At 38.1% G+C, this 18,758-nt stretch overlaps 1 protein-coding gene across 4 annotated transcripts in view; it reads left to right on the top strand.

The window, feature by feature from the left end:
* Positions 1-17,435, top strand: part of MFSD8 (major facilitator superfamily domain containing 8) — an 85,687-nt gene extending 68,252 nt beyond the window's left edge. For all 4 annotated transcript variants that reach the window (XM_070415172.1, XM_070415171.1, XM_070415174.1 and 1 more), the window contains 8 exons: positions 47-160; positions 1,475-1,619; positions 2,348-2,403; positions 3,847-3,955; positions 6,378-6,512; positions 12,225-12,328; positions 12,418-12,665; positions 14,393-17,435. In XM_070415172.1, the coding sequence (XP_070271273.1) occupies positions 47-160; positions 1,475-1,619; positions 2,348-2,403; positions 3,847-3,955; positions 6,378-6,512; positions 12,225-12,328; positions 12,418-12,665; positions 14,393-14,608 (1,127 nt within the window). In that variant the 3' untranslated portion in view covers positions 14,609-17,435. The remainder of the gene's footprint in view (positions 1-46; positions 161-1,474; positions 1,620-2,347; positions 2,404-3,846; positions 3,956-6,377; positions 6,513-12,224; positions 12,329-12,417; positions 12,666-14,392) is intronic.
* Positions 17,436-18,758: the final 1,323 nt, after the last annotated feature.

Here is an 18,758-nt window from a genome sequence, read left to right as displayed (position 1 = left end):
ATTTTATAAACTGATGGATATTTTTTTTAATTGTGTCTTTTCTTAGGAAATGTGGCAGTTATTAGATCATATATTGCCGGTGCTACTTCCCTTCAGGAAAGAACAAGTTCCATGGCAAATACAAGTGCATGTCAAGCATTAGGTTTTATTCTAGGTCCAGGTAGGTGTTTTTTACTTGTAACTACTTAACTTGAATTGGGTAGAACTTTTAAGTTCAAATGTTAAATGAAATCCAAATAGAAAACCTCATAGTTGAAGGGAAACTAGTATTTTTGGATGCAGCAGTGAGGCTAGACTCTTTAGAGGATGGGGCAAAAGTAGGTTTACAGTTCTATGTGAAAGTTTATTATATTATTTATTATTTATATTATTTTCCATATGTACTAACTCTGGGTCTTACTTTGCCCTCAGTGTCTAGCATAATATCTGGCATACACAGGTTCTCAGTAAATATTTTGATCACTTAAAGCATATTTTAAAGACTATCTCATTTAAACATTCTGTATAGATGAGTAGATGTAGGCCTGAAAAGTTCAGATAACTTCCCTAATAATAACTACATCAATAAGCACTAACATTTACTGAGTATGTGCTAGATACTGTTCTAAGTGCTGCAGTATCTTACTTAATCCTCACCACAAAACTACATATACATTTTTGGAAGAGCCAGATAGAGAATCTAAATCAGGAGAGCAAATCAGTATTCTCCTAATCTGATTTGTGCCATAAAATCAGATTTAAAATATTAAATATATGTAGCTTAAATATCATATACACAGTAATATTTTAAAATATTTACTTGAAATGTGACAAGTTGATTAAATGTATAATTCATTTATGGAAGAAATTGTATAATTTACATTTCTATGGAGATGTTTAAAAAAATGAAATTACTGAAGTAACTACTTGAGATCTAATCCTTTGTAAATTCATGCACATCAGTGTTTCTCAATCTTTTTTTCATTGTTGACCCCCTAAAGAGTTTTTTTAGACAATTTTTCCTAAACACTCCATACCATGAAATTTTAATACCACAGACATACTGTATATTGTTTATGTACTGTATCTGTGCTTTATATAGAAAGAGTGAATTTTTCTGTCCCCCTCAACCAGAACCAGTTTTTTTTTCTGTCTGTTCAGATGCATGATGTAAATCAGTGGTTGGCAAACTGCAGCTCGCGAGCCACATGTGGCTCTTTGGTCCCTTGAGTGTGGCTCTTCCACAAAATACCACGTGCAGGCGCGCATGTACAGTGCGATTGAAACTTCGTGGCCCGTGCTCAGAAGTCGGTATTTTGTGGAAGAGCCACACTCAGATGGCCAAAGAGCCGTATGTGGCTCGGGAGCCTGTTTGCCGACCACTGATGTAGATGAATGATTCCATGTTACTTCTAATTTCTTGGTAAACGTCTTTCACATTTTTAAAAATCTGTCTCCATAAAATAATTCATCTGTGTCGTTTTACTTTAATAAGTTTTTCAGACCTGTTTTGCACTCATTGGAGAAAAGGGCGTGACATGGGAGACTATCCAGCTTCAGATAAACATGTATACAGCACCAGTTTTACTTGGCGCCTTCCTTGGAGTTTTAAATATTATTCTGATCCTTTTTATATTAAGGTAATTAGACAGAAATGATAAAACTACTTTTATAGATTGTGAAATTAAATAAGCACTATCATTGTTGGAGGATAGTTATTCCTAAGAAGTCCTAATTTGTTATTTCATGTCTATAATTGTGTTCATATTTTCTGATTAGCTAATGTACTTACTTGTAACTAAAATAATAGACAATTTGATAAATGAGAACAGATTATAAGGTCTTTGAAAAGTTAAGGTTTGATCTTGATTTACTAATTCTAGTTTTCTAGTTTTCTAAGAAAATGGCATGAAAGCAACATTTTAAGTAGATGAGTGATTAGTATCAACCTTAAATACAAAAGTTACTTCAAATGTATCTTTTATCTTTTATATATTAGAAGAAATTTTATAAAGCTACAAAAATTTGGTTAGTTCATATTTCTTTGGAGTACTTTAACCAAGGGTCCAAAAACAATTACAACTAATGTTTAAAAATCACTGTTGAACTTCAAATACTGATTAAGGTTGATCACATAGGCTTTTGGATGAATTTGGTTGTTCTTTTTTCCATTTTATATAGTATAAGTATCATGACTTGTATCATTTAAATTTTGTTATATCTCATTGCTAATACTTTCATAACTCAAAAGCCAATATAAAAAGTTATATCAGAATGTGAAAAAATAGAAGGCTAGTAATAAATTTAACCCCTTTGTCTATTATACTAAGCCTTTCATGGATACAATATTTGTGTTTTTCTTTTTAAGAGAGCATCGTGTGGATGACTCAGGACGACAGTGTAAAAGTATTAATTTTGAAGAAGGTACTATTAAGCTGTTTAACTAAATTACTATAAAATTAACAAAGTGTTTCTAATGATCCATTGGTATTTACTTGGATTTTGCTTCTGAGGACAATAAAAGGGGTGACTTAGGAAAGATCTTCAAAGTTGAAAGTTACCTAAGTTGTTTAAAAAGAAAAGACATACGAATATCAGTTATTTGGTGTTCATGATTGGTGAGGTTAAAACCATTGCTAAAAATCACTTAGTCTTGGTTTCAGAGAGCCAATCCTACAGTTTTGTGTGTTTAGAAAGGGAGGTCATGACCCTATGTTGAGTATCCAAGGTGCTTTTTTTTTTAAATATATATTTTATTGATTTTTTACATAGAGGAAGGGAGAGGAATAGAGAGTTAGAAACATCAATGAGAGAGAAACATCGATCAGCTGCCTCCTGCACACTCCCTACTGAGTATGTGCCCACAACCGAGGTACATGCCCTTGACTGGAATCGAACCTGGGACCCTTGAGTCCGCAGGCTGATGCTCTATCCATTGAGCCAAATCGGTTAGGGCCCAATGTGCTTTCTTAATTGTATCCAAGTATAGCAGACTATTACCAAATCTCATTTGAAATTAGAGAAGGAACTCCTCAGAAATCCTGAGATAAAAAGGCAGGTACCATTATGGAAAAATTATAGAAACTTATTGAAAGTCACTGCCTGCCCCCTGCTGCTGCTACATATACACTTATACAGCATAAATGAACACATTCTTGTGTTACTTACCTGGTTTATTCTGAGTAAAATAGCATGACAGATGTATCTAAGACCTATATGGCTTCACACTTCTCAGTTGTATCAGGAATAGTTTGTACTTAGTGTATAGCTTAACTACACTGGTTCAAGATAAGGCAGTACACTCACTTTGCCCTCCTAAAGTATTACTTTGCAAAAATATAAATAACATTAGGACTTTTATGGTAACGACATGAGGATATTTACTAATACTAATTTCACATATGATTGAAATTCAAAATAAAATATATATTCATTGAAGTGAATCACAGAAACAAGAACTGATTTTGTAAACTATTTCAGGGCTTCATGAAATCCTCGTAATTTAAGATTAAGGTAATATAGGAAAAAAAACCTGCAAATGAAATTTAAGGCACATGTATTTAGTATAAGATCATTTTAAAGAATTCTGTAAAATACATGCCTCTTCTGGACTGAGAGACACGAATAGACGGAGTATCTCCTGTAGATAACAGAATTTGAAGTGTATTTCCTGGGAAGAAAAGTTACTTTACTTTTAAATATCATTTAAAAGTTATTGCTGTCATATACATTGTTAATTTTAAATTATTTTGAAGCCTAAAAATGATTTTAAATGTTTAGTCATAGAATTTGCTACATATATTTCTACATTGTCTGATGACAAAATAACACCTGTAAGTAATATAATTTTTCTCCTGTTCACTACAGCAAGTACAGATGAAATTCAGATTCCCCAGAGAAGTATTGATAAAGTGGCTGTAGTGACTACCAATGTTCTGTTTTTCGTGGTCCTATTTATCTTTGCCCTTTTTGAAACGTAAGTTTTGTCTTCATCTACATCAGATTATGAAAACAATTTATATTTAATGCAATATTAATCAGGCATATAGTTGTTCTCAACTTTATGTAAGACATTTTCCTTGTCATGATGTAAAAAGTGTTTGATATTTAATTTAAATGTAGTTAATTTTGTCTGTAATCTTACTCCCCACATCTCTCTCTCTCCCCTCCCACTTCCTAAAATAATTTTTTTTTTTTTTTGGTTAATCCTCACCCGAGGATATTTTTCCATTGATTTTTAGGGAGAGGGAGAGACACACAGAGAGAAACATGGATGTGAGAGAAACACATTGAATGGTTGCCTCCTGCATGTGCTCTGACTGGGGCTGGAGCCTACAAAAAAGTATGTACCCTTGGCCAGAATTGAACCTGGGACCATTCAGTCCGCAGCCCAATGCTCTATCCCCTGAGCATTACCAGGTAGACCCTAAAATCAGTTAAAAAAACAACATATCCTTGGGTGAGGATTTTAAAAAATTACCATTTTAACTATTTTTATAAATGTTTTTATTATTTTCAGAGAGAGAGGAACGGGGGGGGGGGGGGGGGGAGAGAGAAACATCAATGATGGGAGAAAATCATTGATTGGCTGCCTCCTTCACACCCCCTAATGGGGATCGAGCCTGCGAGCCTGCAACCCGGGTATGTGCCCTGCCTAGGAATTGAACCATGACTTCCTGGTTCATGGGTCGATACTCAATCACTGAGCCACACCAGCTGGGCTTAACTATTTTTAATTGTACAGTTCAGTGGCATTAAGTCCGTTCACAGTGTTGTGTGAATGTACTCTCCATTTCCCAAACCTTTTCATGATTCCAAACAGAATCTCTGCACCCATTAAACAATGTCTGCACTCCTTATCACCCAGCCCTTGGTAACCTTTATTCTACTTTCTCTCTGTAAATTTGCCTATTCTAGGTACTTCATATAAGTAGAATGATAGATTTGTCTTTTAGTGTCTTGCTTATTTCATTTAGCATGATGTTTTCAAAGTTCATCCATGTTTTAGCATGTGTCAGAATTTCATACCTTTTATGGTTGAATAATATTCCATTATATGTATACCAATTTTGTTTATTCATCTATCTGTGGTAATTTGTATTATTTCCACCTTTTGGCTCTTGTGAATAATGCTGTGATGGACACTGGTGTACAAGTATCTATTTGAGTCCCTGCTTTCAGTTCTTTTGGGTATATATCCAGAAGTGGAACCACTGGATCATATGGTAATTGTGTTTAACTCATTGAGAAACCATCAAACTATATTTCACATCAACTCATCTGATTTTAAAATTTAAAAAATGGTAATGTTTTATTTTTAATTTTGTTTTTTAGTTTTTTTATATGTCCTTTAAAAAAAAAGAATGAACTTTTAAAACAATTTTTTTTTATTGATTTCAGAGAGAAAGGGAGAGGGAGAGATAGAAACATCAATGATGAGAGAGAATAATTGATTGGCTGCCTCCTGCATGCCCTCTACTGGAGATCGAGCCCACAACCCTGGCATGTGCCCTTGACCAGACTCGAACCCGGGACCCTTCAGTCCGCAGGCCAATGCTCTATCCACTGAATCAAACTGGCCAGGGCAAAAGAATGAATATTTTAAATATATTTCAATTCCATTTTGTAGCTAGTTAACAAAAAGAGATAGAAAATAGGAAAAGAAGATTGGCAAGGAAGGAGATAGTCATATAAGGGAAGAGAGACATTCAGAGAGGTAGGGTGAAAAATATATACATTCAATGATAGGGATGAAAGAGACTGAGAAAGAGAAAAGAAATTCCAGAAGATTCTAATAATCTAATAATGGTAACATTATTTAATTGAAAAGAGACTTATTTAACCCAAAATATAACCATGATTATTCAGTTATATTAGAATGGTAGGAGTTTTGGTTTCTTTGTTTTATTTTCCTGTTTTTCAAACTTTCAACAATGTGGATATATTACTTTATAATAAAATGTTAAAAAATAAGAACACAAACACTCAAACTTAGTAGCTTGTGCATGTAACATCGAAATGTGCTGAAAATGCACTGGCTGGGAAGCTCAGTTGGTTAGAGCATTGTCCAGACACTGCAAAGTTGGATCTCCGGTCAGGGCACATACAAGAATCAACCAATGAATGCATAAATAAGTGGAACAACAAATTCATGCTTTCTCTCTCTCTCTCTCTCTCTCTCTCTCCCTCTCCCTCCCTCCCTCCCTCCCTCTCTCTACAATCAATAAAAAAAGTGCTAAAAATGTTTTAAAATTTTTGTTTATTTAGATCTGGTGTTATTGTTAAAAGGGATACAAATTCTTAAACGTGTCAAGAGCATTATTAAAGTTTTTATATCAGCTTTAACAATGACTATGATTTAAATAAAATGAGAATACTTTCTTTTTGGTTTTTCTAAGCATCCTTACTCCATTAACAATGGATATGTATGCCTGGACTCGAGAACAAGCTGTCTTATATGATGGAATAATACTTGCTGCTCTTGGAATTGAGGCTGTTATTATTTTCATGGGAATTAAATCACTTGCCAAAAAGTAAGTTATATGTCTTTGGTTTTGTTCCCAATCTGTATTTTAGGACATATCACTTCATAACTCTTTTTTTTTTTGGTGCCCTTGACCAGAATCGAACCTGGGACCCTTTAGTCCGCAGGCGGACGCTCTATCCACTGAGCCAAACTAGTCAGGGCTCCCAATCTGTATTTTAAAAGTGAAACATGTAACAGTTAACAATGTAAATGAATATGTTAGTAAAACAATTGAAAGCTTTTTTCTTTTTATGTGGTAGTTTTAGTCTTTGAACATTTGAAAATAGATGTAAAGCTTATTAAGGGAGCATATTTCTAAACCATATGGCATATTCTTTAGTAAAGCAATATATTTACAAAGTGAATAATTGCCTTCTAATGTAGCATCTGTTTATTATATTTTACTTAAAGTATTTCTAAAAGTGTATTTCATAGAACATTATTCTGCTGCATGGTAATATATGTTACACAACAAAAAAGATTCAGTGGTTAAATCTAAAGTAGAGCTGTCCTGCTAATAGGCATTCATACTGATTGTCCAATTCTATACCTTCAAAGAGCTTGAATTCTATTGGGGAGAAAGCCAATGCAAAGGTGAATTCAATTGGAGAGAAAGCCAATGAATGCAAAGGTGAGGTCAGGTTGTGATAAAGTACTATGAAGAAGAGCAGAACAGAGGAAGAGAATAGAGTGGTAGGAGGGGGTAGGGAGAGAGGGGAAGTGCTGTTTTGATGGAGTGCTTAAGGAAGGCATGCTTGAGGAGGTCACATCCAAGCAGAGACCTGAGTGAAGTCACAGAGCAGCCTTGGAGTGGCTTGGAACTCTACTCCCACATTAGACTGAGCTTTGCATGTTTAAGGAACAAGCAGGAAGGCCAGTTTGGCTAGAGCAGAGTGAGGAATAAGGTAGATCAGGTTGGAAAAATGTGAATCCTTGGAGGTATTCTAAGAGAGTTGGGAAGAGTTTGGGTTTGTGTTAAGAAGCCTTTGGTTTTGTTTGTATATTTCACTTTTTATTGTGGAGAATTTCTAACATATACAAAGGTACAGAGAGCATCATGCACTGAATCTCTAATATGCATTACCCAGCTTCAACAATGATAAACACTTGCATACTTTTGATTCATCTATACCTCCACATTCCCTACCCCCTACACCTGGATTCTTTTGAAGTCAATCCCAGACATTATTTCATGTCTGCCATAAATATTTCAGTATGTATCTCTAAAAGTTAATGCTGACATTATCACATCTATAAAAATTAAGTGATTTCTAAATAAAATAAAATAAAATATCCAGGCAGTATTCACATTTTCTCTACCGTTTCCATCCTGTTTGTTTGTTCTTTGTTTTGTTCCATAGCTTAATCACTTGATTGAGGCTCTCAAGTGTCTTCTCTTTTAATCTAATCTTTTCCACCTCACTCTCTCTTTTTCCTTTACAAATTATTTGCCCTTGGATGCAGATAGTGGGGTGGTGAGGGCCTGGGGTGGGGGACGAGGGTGGGCTGGAGGGGGGTCAATAGGGGAAAGAGGGGACATATGTAATACTGTCAACAATAAAGAATTATTTTTTAAAAAAAGAAACTATTTGCCCTATAGTTTCCCATATTTTGTATCTCACTGATTGAATCCCTATGGTGTTTTTTTTTTTAACTAAAATAAATTTTCCTGTCTCTATTTCTCAAAAATTGATACTTAGAAAGGCAGCAAGAAATTTTTTGCTGCACTGAACTTCATAGTTGTCTACATATTTCATTGAAAAACAAAACTAATTATGAACTTTCCTAAATAAAAAAATTTGATACTTACTTAGATCTGGAAGTTTAGTGAGATTTGAGTTTAATTTTTAAAAAAAATAAATCTTTATTGTTCAGATTATTACAGTTGTTCCCCTTTTTTCCCCCCATAGCTCCCCGACACCCAGTTCCCACCCCGCCCTCTGCCCTTACCCCCCCACTATCCTCATCCATAGGTGTACGCTTTTTGTCGCCGGGTCAAAGGTCATACACATGGAAAATGTAGCTATTTCCATCCGCAACGTGTCCCTGTGTTCGGAAAGGTCTCTCACAACTTGTTCACGTTCTACTCAGAAAGGGTATGGAGCCACGTAATGGCTTTTTAAAATACTGTATCCTCATGTTTAAAATGAGGATTTCGCTACCAGAAGTGAGGAGAAAGCAACACTAGAGCTGCTCTCGCCCCTCTCACCCTTCAGGTGATGGTTGTGTGTGGGGCTGCGAGCTGGTTCGCGGGCCGTTGACGAAACCATCTGGGCAGCTCGCGTGGTTCCATCGGCTTCCCAGGGGCCATCGCAGCCTCGCAGGGGCCATCACAGCCTCACAGGGGCCGTCGCAGCCTCGCAGGGGCCGTCGCAGCCTCGCAGGGGGCATTGGAGCCTTGCAAGGGCTGTCGCAGCCTCACACAGCCTTGCAGGGGCCGTCGCAGCCTCATGCAGCCTTGTAGGGGGCGCCGCATCCCACGTTGGGGGTGAAGGTGCGAGACAGAAGCTCCTCTCGCTGTCTCTCCTGCTCCCTTGCATATCGCCGATGCTGTAAGTTTCTGAGAGCAGTCTGCAGGTGCTGGACATCATACTTTAACTGGTCAACACGAAGTTTGGCATTCTGTCTTTTGTTGGGAAGCTGGACAAAATCTCCAGGCATTCTAGCTAGCTGAATATCTGGTATGCTTGCTTGGATTTCGTTTTCTACTAAGTGCACAGACTGCTTGTCTGCTGTCTCCCGGCGTCCCATGTGAGACTGGATCTGGTGGATCTGCCTGTGCGTTTGCTGGTACAGCAGTTCCATGTCGCCGGCCCAGCCGGGTCCGTCTCTGGCTTCCTCCGAACCTGATTCTGCTTCTTGAGTGTGTCCCTTATGGATGTGAGGAGTTGAAATCTGCAGTTTGTTGGGTTAGGCTGCAAAAGCGCAGGTGGTTCCTTTTGTGCCACTGGCACAGCTTGGGTGGGGATGTAAATTGAGTAGGGCGGGGTCTCAGGGAATCACCAGGGTGGAGAAAACAGCAATGGTTGTCATCAGCATCTCCGTGACTCCTCGCCTCTCCGAGACTCCGCATCTCTGCGTCCCCGAGTGCCGAGTGCTGGCGAGCAGCTCCGCGAGAAAGCCACCCTCACTCTCCGACCAGCTGCAAGGCAGTCCCACCTCTCCCCGTAGGGGTCTGGGACCTCAGAATCCTGCCCCAACAAGCTCAGTGGATTTGAGAGCTTGTATCCCCTTCCGATTGAAAAAAACCTCGCACCCAGTTGCAGCCTGCCTGGCGCGCGACTCCGTACCTCTGTTCTTGTCGCCTCTGCACCTCCTACTCAGTCTCAATGCGCTTCTTTCTTTCCTTCCAGTTGTAGAACTTCCACTGGGCCAGCTTTCCCGTGGTTCTGGATGATAGCTGTTTTGTCTTATAGTTGGTAGTTTCAATGTTGTTGTGGGAGGCAGCACACAAAAGGTCTATACCTTATGCCACCATCTTGGTTCTCCACAAGTTTAATTTTTTTGACAAGAATAATTTATAGGTGGTGTTATAAACTTACATCTGGAGAAATGTAATGTTTTGTTTATCTTTTTATTATGTAAGTGGTCATTGACATTCCCTAGATCCATTTATTCATTCATAGGTCATTGCAAAATGCTATTTTAATTTTATCATTTCTTTATTTATTTGCTGTAGTATTTTCAATAAAGAGAAACTTCCTGTCACCAACTATTTGGTTATTCTGAGGTACAGTCTGTATAGGAAAGACAGGGTGATTCTTTCCTTTTATTTTATTAACTGGCTTTTAAAATAAAGAATTGGTTTGCTAATATCCTCTTAAAAGTGACCAAGAGTATTTTAATATAATATGAATTCATAGATTATAATATTTTTATGTGTTTCAGTCCATTGTCATTACTATTCTTTTTGGTGTTCACATTGTCATGCTTCTTCCAATTGGCTCTGAGTCCTTTTATCATGATCTAGTAGTCACTGATAGCTTTTCTGCACTCTGGTATGACTACTAGGTGTACCGGTTAATAATGTGGATTATTTTTCAATAGACGGAGTTACACATATATTGATATATATGCGATTTGATATGTATGCTATTTTGTTGTATTGACAACAAGCTTCAAAACTTCATATGTCAATTTTGCTGAAGGTGTTAACGTAATAGATATTTTTACACTTAAAAATGTTGAATTTTGTGCCAAAAAAAAGAGCATTTGTGGGAAGTTTTAATTCATTACTTTATTTTGAAGAAAAGTGCTGCTGAATACTTCAAGAAGCTTATGGTGAACATGCTCCATATCAAGATACATGTGAACGCTGGTTTAAATGCTTTAAAACTGATGATTTCGATGTGAAAGACAAAGAACGTCCAGGTCAACCAAAAAAGTTTGAAGACCAACAATTACAAGCATTATTGGATGAAGATGCATGTCAAACTCAAAAACAACTTGCAGAAAGATTAAACGTTGCTCAGCAAACAATTTCCGATCGCTTACAAGCAATGGGAAAGATTTTAAAGGAAGGAAAATGGGTGTCACATCAACTGAACAAAAGCCAAATGGAAAACCAAAAAGTCATCAGTAAAATTTTGCTTCAATGGCATGAAAGAAAGTCTTTTTTGCATCAAATTGTAACTGGCGATGAAAAGTGGATTTATTTTGAGAATCTCAAACGCACAAAATCATGGTTAATCCAGGTCAACCATCAACATCGACAGCAAGGCCAAATGCTTCAAAAAGAAGACAATGCTCTGCGTTTGGTGGGCTCAGGAAGGTATGGTATATTATGAGCTCCTAAAACCAGGTGAAACCATTAATACTGATCGCTACCGACAACAAATAATCAATTTGAACCACGCTTTGATTGTGAAACGACCAGAATGGGCCAGAAGACATGGCAAAGTAATTTTACTTCATGATGATGCACCCATCACACACTTTAAAACCAGTTAAAGACACATTAAAAGATCTTGCCTGGGAAGTATTAACCCACCTGCCGTATTCACCAGACCTTGCTCCTTCAGATTACCACTTGTTCCGATCTATGGCACACACACTTTCTGAGCAGCACTTCAAATTGTACAAAGAAGTGGAAAATTGGGTCTCTGAATGGTTTGCCTTAAATCAAGAAAAGTTCTATTGGGATGATATCCACAGATTACCTGAAAGATGGGGGAAATGTATAGCTAACGATGGACATTACTTTGAATAAAGCACTTTTAAAAAATATATATATATTATTGATTTCTTACAGAGAGGAAGGGAGAGAGATAGTCAGAAACATCGATGAGAGAGAAACATCAATCAGCTGCCTTCTGCATACCCCCTACTGGGGATGTGCCCGCAACCAAGGTACATGCCCTTGACCGGAATGGAACCTGGGACCTTTCAGTCTGCAGGCCGACGCTCTATCCACTGAGCCAAACCCGTCAGGGCTGAATAAAGCACTTTTGATGTTTCTCTTGAAGTTATCGTGTTTTCTTTCATTACAAAATCCGCATTATTAACCGATACACCTAGTAAATGTCCAGGCTCAGTTTATACATTTTTCTGTACCAGACCTGAAATAAGCCAGTTTTTAGAGAAGTCCTGGTTCTTAGTGGGAAATTATATTTAGCATTCATTTAATTGATATATCACTAAAAGCATCAAAATATTTTATTTATAGTTTTTGAAATGATAAAAGTAATGAAACTGTTATAATGTTTTTGTTCTCTAACAGGATTGGCGAGCGTGCTATTCTACTGGGAGGACTTGTCATCATATGGATTGGCTTCTTTATCTTATTACCTTGGGGAAATCAATTTCCCAAGATACAGTGGGAAGGTATATCCATACATAATTCTATAATGTTACATTGCATCCGTTATTCATCTAGTAGTAAGTCATGCACTATACTAATTTTGTTTTTACAGATTTACATAATCATTCAATTCCTAATACCACATTTGGGGAAATTATTATTACTCTTTGGCGGTCTCCAAGAGAAGATCAGAGTGAAGGACCAACTGGTTGCCCAATTGAACAAGCCTGGTGCCTCTACACCCCCATGATCCATCTAGCCCAGTTCCTCACATCAGTTGTGCTAATTGGAATAGGCTATCCATCCTGCAATGTTATGTCATATACATTATATTCAAAAATTTTGGGACCAAAACCTCAGGTGAGTCAATTACCCTGGCATTGCAATTATGTGAAATATGCTTCACTGACATTCTGTGCTACCATTCTCTATTTTCACACAAGCTGGTACAGGAGATTTTTATCATATTCAGCATTTTGAATTTATTAAAAAAACCGACAATTTTTAAAAAGTACTTATAGGACTTGTGTGTTGAAACTGAACAAAAAGCACTCTAAAAACTCAAAGCTCTCTTGAACTCAGAGGTTATAAGCTCAAGATCATTTTCATAGAAAAAAAATATCTGAAGCATAAAGTTCTGAAACTCATTCTTAAACTAGGCAACAGTTGGGAAACCAAAATTGATAGGCAAATTTGACTCTAGGCTTAATTTCATTTGGCCCTAGGTACGATTACTAAAAGATGAAAACACAATAGCCTTAAAAGTGTACAGTCAGAGAAAGATAAATATCACATGATTTCACTCATTTGTGGAATATAATGAACAACATAAACTAATGAACAAAAACAGATCCAGAGACAGAGAAACATCGATCAGGCCATCAAACCTCAGAGGGAAGGTAGGGGAGGGTGGTAGTAAGGGGGAGAGATCAACCAAAGGACTTGTATGCATGCATATAAGCCTAACCAATGAACACAGAAAACAGGGGAATGAGGGCATGAGCAGGGACGGGGGTGGGGGTGGGGGGTGGGCAAGAGGAGGATAAGGACACATGTAATACCTTAATCAATAAAGAAAAAAACTAGTACAGCAGCTATGTATATTTTAAAATTAGTTTTTATTATAAGAATTTCCATATTCATGATATAAAAATTAAAATATAGAAGCAAAATGGAGAAAAATATCAAAGAAACAATTGCAATCTTTTTAGCAACTGCTTAGCATTCCATTAATTAAATATACCATAATTTATTTACTTAATCAACCACTGATGAACAGTTAGGTTTTCTTTTTTTTTTTAATTGTCTAAAGTTTTACATATGTCTCATTTTCCCCGATTGACACCCCCTGCCCCCAGCCATTCCCACCCTGGGCAAGCTCCCACTGCCCCAGTGTCTGTGTCATGTTATGCTAATATGCATGCGTACAAGTCCTTTGGTTGCTCTCTAACCCCCCCTCCCCTGCCATTTGTCTCTGTATCTATTTTTGTTCATCAGATTATGTTGATCATTATATCCCACATATGAGTGAGATATGTGGACAGTTAGGTTTTCAATGTGAGACTATTAAAGGTAATGCTGCACTGCACAGTAATTGGAGGAGTGACATGGTATAGTGGAAAGGTGGTACAGAGGAGTTAGGCACACATGGCTTCAGAGATCTTGTTAGTTACTTGAATTTCTGAGCTTCAGCTTCCACATTTGTAGGGACACCAGTAATAAACATTTGTGAACATTGGCAAATATATGTAAAGCACCTAACACACTGTGTGGAAGATAGCAAGTACAAAATAAATGTTAGTCTTAAAAAGTAAATTAATAAATTCTATTGTTCCCAGGGCCTCAGCAGATATTTAATTTGTTCTTTTCTACTACTTTTGTTTTTCCTAAGCTGACTCTATCAGGTAAGTTTACTGTTCATTATTTGCTGTATTTATAGAAATGCATTTTATATGTAATTCATAAATCAAAGATGGAGAAAGTGATTCCTGTGAGTTTCCCATAGTTTTGTAATAGTAGCATCATTCTTATTTTTAAAATAACTAAACTTGAATATCAATCTGCTTCTCCCCATCCCCACCTCACAGGGTGTGTACATGGGCTGGTTAACAGCTTCTGGAAGTGCGGCACGGATTCTTGGACCCGTGTTCATCAGCCAAGTGTACACTTCCTGGGGCCCACGATGGGCATTCAGCCTTGTGTGTGGAATAGTTGTGCTCACCATCACACTCCTGGGAGTGGTTTACAGAAGACTCGTTGCTTTTTCTGTAAGGCATGGAAGGATTCAAGAGGAACCTAGCTAACACTGGGATGCACAGTACTTGCTGTGTGGACTTCCTTTACTAAGGCTCTGCCAGACAGTTGCTATGAGTCAGTTTCCAAAAGTCAGGCTTCGGGTATTATATATTTTGAAAAGCAAGAAAATATATTGAATAACACGGAATTCTATGAGTAACTGAATAGTAAGATAATATAAAAAACATTCTGGGTCAATTTCTTTATCTCAAAAAAGAAATATTCTTCACTCAGCACCTTTGGGGGTTACATGAATTCATGAGTGAATGAGCAATGGTCTATAAATGGGAAACTATTTTTTTTCTCCAAACTGCAGAGGTATCACTTAAAACAATGAGAGGATATCTATGCAGTGGAGCCACAGTAAAGTTCTAGAAGAATTACGTATAACAGAATGAAATTGTAGCAACGGTTAACCTAAATAGTAGGTATCTTGACCAAATCAAAGATACCTACTTTTTATTTATTTAAAATGCATTTTCTGTTACTATCAAGTTCCCTTATGAAATAAATATCATGACTTTTTTTTTTTTTTATATTCTATTGATTTTTTACAGAGAAGAAGGGAGAGGGATAGAGAGCTAGAAACATCAATGAGAGAGAAACATCGATCAGCTGCCTCCTGCATGCCCCCCAGTGGGGATGCGCCCGCAACCAAGGTACATGCCCCTGACCGGAATCGAACCCGGGACCCTTGAGTCCGCAGGCCTACGCTCTATCCACTGAGTCAAACCGGTTCGGCAAATGTCATGACTCTTAAATTTTCCACTTACTATGCCTCCCATCCTACCTTCTTTATTTTTAATACACCTTCTGTCTTATCTCACTAAATAACTAAATTAATAGATGAATATGAATAATGCTAATATTTAAGTAATAAAGAGGATTAAGAGACCAGGATGAATTTTACTACCTTTAGTAGAGTTAACTGCTTTTTCTTCCAAGTGCTAATAAGTAATTTGCTTTGGAGACATAAGCCAGGTATGTGTTATTGTGTATGTGTTATTATATACATATACTGAAACAAACTGTTAATTATAATTATTGGCATTTTCAACTCCCTTAAATTCTGGAGGAAAACTATTACTTTATTTACTTTTCCCACCACTTATTAGTGACAAGGTAGACACAACAGTTTTCAGTCTATATCTGCACAGCTATTCAGATCTGCATTATTTTACATTTGGATGAGCCATGACAGCCCCAATCTAGTCAGGATAATATTTGAAACAAATGTCTTTAACCTAACACAGTTTACTGAGTTTACTTGAGTATATGGTCTCTATGTATACATTTCTACCTCTACCTAAGTTGAATGCTGATACAAGGAACTAGTATAGAAATATGTATGTGGATAATCAGAATTACCAAAAAAAGTAAAGATATTTCAAAATACTTTTCCAAATGTTTCCTACTCTATAAATATTTTCAAAATTGAGAGTAAAGACTATAATCTGCACTTTATACTAAGTGTGTGGTACTGTTTTTTGTTTTGTTTTGTTTTTTGGCTTGAACAACAGAAATTTATTTCTCACAGTTCTAGAGGTTAGATGTCCAATATCAAGGTGTTGGCAGGGTTAGTTTCTTCTGAGGCCTCTCTCCTTGGCTTGTAGATGGATGTATTCTTCCTATGTCTTTTGTTTGTTTCCAGCTTTATTGAGATATGACATATAGCATTGTGTAAGTTTAATGTATACAACATGTTGATTTGATACACTTATATATTGTAAAATTATACTACCATAGCATTAATTAATATCTCTATCACAGTAGTTCTCAACCTTGGCTGCACATTAGAATCACCTGGGAATCTTTTTAAAATCCTGATTTCTGGGCCTCATCCTCCGGAAATTCTGTTTCTTTTTCTTTTTTTTTTTTTAAATATATTTTATTGATTTTTTACAGAGAGGAAGGGAGAGAGATAGAGAGTTAGAAACATCGATGAGAGAGAAACATCGATCAGCCGCCTCCTGCACATCCCCCACTGGGGATGTGCCCGCAACCCAGGTACATGCCCTTGACCAGAATCGAACCCGGGACCTTTCAGTCCGCAGGCTGACGCTCTATCCACTGAGCCAAACCGGTTTCGGCAATTCTGTTTCTTTGTTACTGATGTTGTGGCCCCACCCCATAACAAAGAAACAGAATTTCCGGAGGATGAGGCCCAGAAATCAGGATTTTAAAAAGATTCCCAGGTGATTCTAATGTGCAGCCAAGGTTGAGAACCACTGCTCTATCACATCACAAAATTACCATTTCCTTTTGGTGGTGAAACCATGTAAGATCTCTCGTAGCAACATTTAAGTATATAATACAGTATTATTAGTTATAATCACAATGTTGTACCACAGATCCCCAGAACTTACTCATTTTGTAACAGGAAGTTTGTACTCTTTAACCAACATCTCTATGTTTCCTCCATCCCAACACCCTGGAAACTATCATACCACTTTCTCCCTCTAATAGTTCACCTCTTTAGATTCCACATAAAATACATATCATACCTAGCTAGCATAATGCCCTTAGAGTCCATCCATGTCATCGCGAATGGCAGGATCTCCTTTCTTATAGCTGAATAATAATACACATACACACACACACACACACACACACACAGAAGTGTGAGGTGATACTCCACTGTGGTTTTGATTTGCATTTCCATGAGGATTAGTGATGTGGAGCACCTTTTAACATACCTGTTGGCCATTTGTATGTCTTCCTTAGACAAATGTCTTTTCAGATCTTCAGCCCATTTTTAAATTGGATTGTTCTGTGTTTTTTGCTACTGAGGTTTGTTGTATTCTTAAATCCAACTTCTTTGGCTGTAATAAAAGGCTTAATCTGACAGAAATCATCCTGTGATTACATTTTAAGATTGTTTTCACTCTTCTCCACCTCCCATAGCAAGACTATGCTTCAATTAGATTTATTAGAACCAATTTTCTGGCTGTTTGGTCACGTCCTCGGATCCCTCTTCCCTAATGTTCACAACTCCTTCTTCTGTCTTACTTTTTTGGGGGCATTCTAATCCTAAAAAGTAAACTTCACCCTTGGTTTAAGTACCGTGCATGACAGAAATAGCATCAATAATAGTAATGATGAAAACTATAATAGTGAACATTTATAGAATTCACATCCCAGGTAATGTGTAATGTACAGTTTAATTCTCAGTTTTATAGTACCGTATTATAGGCACTATTATGATTCCCCTTATACAGGTGAAGAGGTACTGAGAAGTTAAAGTACTTGTCTAAGTAACAGTCTGGCCACAGAGTCCACATTCTTAGCTAACCACTATTCTATATAATAAAGAGATAATATGCAAATTGACCATCATGCCCTTGCACAAGATGGCCACCCCCATGTGGTCACAAGATGGCCACCACAAGATGGCTGGCAGGGGAGGGCAGTTGTGGCTCGCCACAAGCCCGGGGGCCGCCGCCTGCCTGCCGCCGCCGCCAAGCCGCCTGGGCCCGCGGCGTGGCCGGGCTCCGGGGCGAGGGCTGCGCTCACCGCGCTCCTGCACACCTGCCCCCGGGCGCCTGGCGCCCCGACTGCACAGCAAGCAGCCTCCATGCGCCGGCCTCAGCTTCCGCATCCAGGCAGCTCCCGGGTGGGCAGGCGCATCCTCTCCTGCGGCCCGAGGCACAGTGATCCCTGCTCACCTTCCCTGCCCGGGAGGCGCGTGGGCGGGCGGCGGGCAAGGAGCGAGCGGCGAGCGGAGGCGAGCGGGGACCCTTCGCCTGCCTCTACACTCACATACTTTCACCAGACATTCATTCAGAGTTTAAACAATAACAACTTCCCAACTCCTGAGGGAGCTCTACAGCCTCCCCCAATCTCCTTGAAATGATCGATCACAATACCCAAAGGAGTAGTCCGAGTCCATCCCATAACATCCGTCCAGTAAGTCCACAGAAAACAGAAAAACACAGACACAGACAAACACGGCCCCAAAGAACAGCCTTCCAACTCCATGGAAGCAACTAGACGATGGCCTTACACCAAACCGGCGGGAGTGACCCGCCTCGTCTCAAATCCGCGAGAGGAAACCACATCCCTCGTGAGGGGAATACACATCCCTCGTGGGGAGTAGAACGTCTTCCAACTCTCCCCCGCCTGTGGTCTTTCACGGCGCATCCGCCTAGACCCCTCAGG

The sequence above is a fragment of the Myotis yumanensis genome, unplaced genomic scaffold (genome assembly GCF_028538775.1).
Source record: "Myotis yumanensis isolate MYYU_CA2020_CCGP unplaced genomic scaffold, mMyoYum1.0.hap1 SCAF_5, whole genome shotgun sequence".
Lineage (NCBI taxonomy): Eukaryota > Metazoa > Chordata > Mammalia > Chiroptera > Vespertilionidae > Myotis > Myotis yumanensis.
This window is presented reverse-complemented; position numbering and strand designations above follow the sequence as displayed.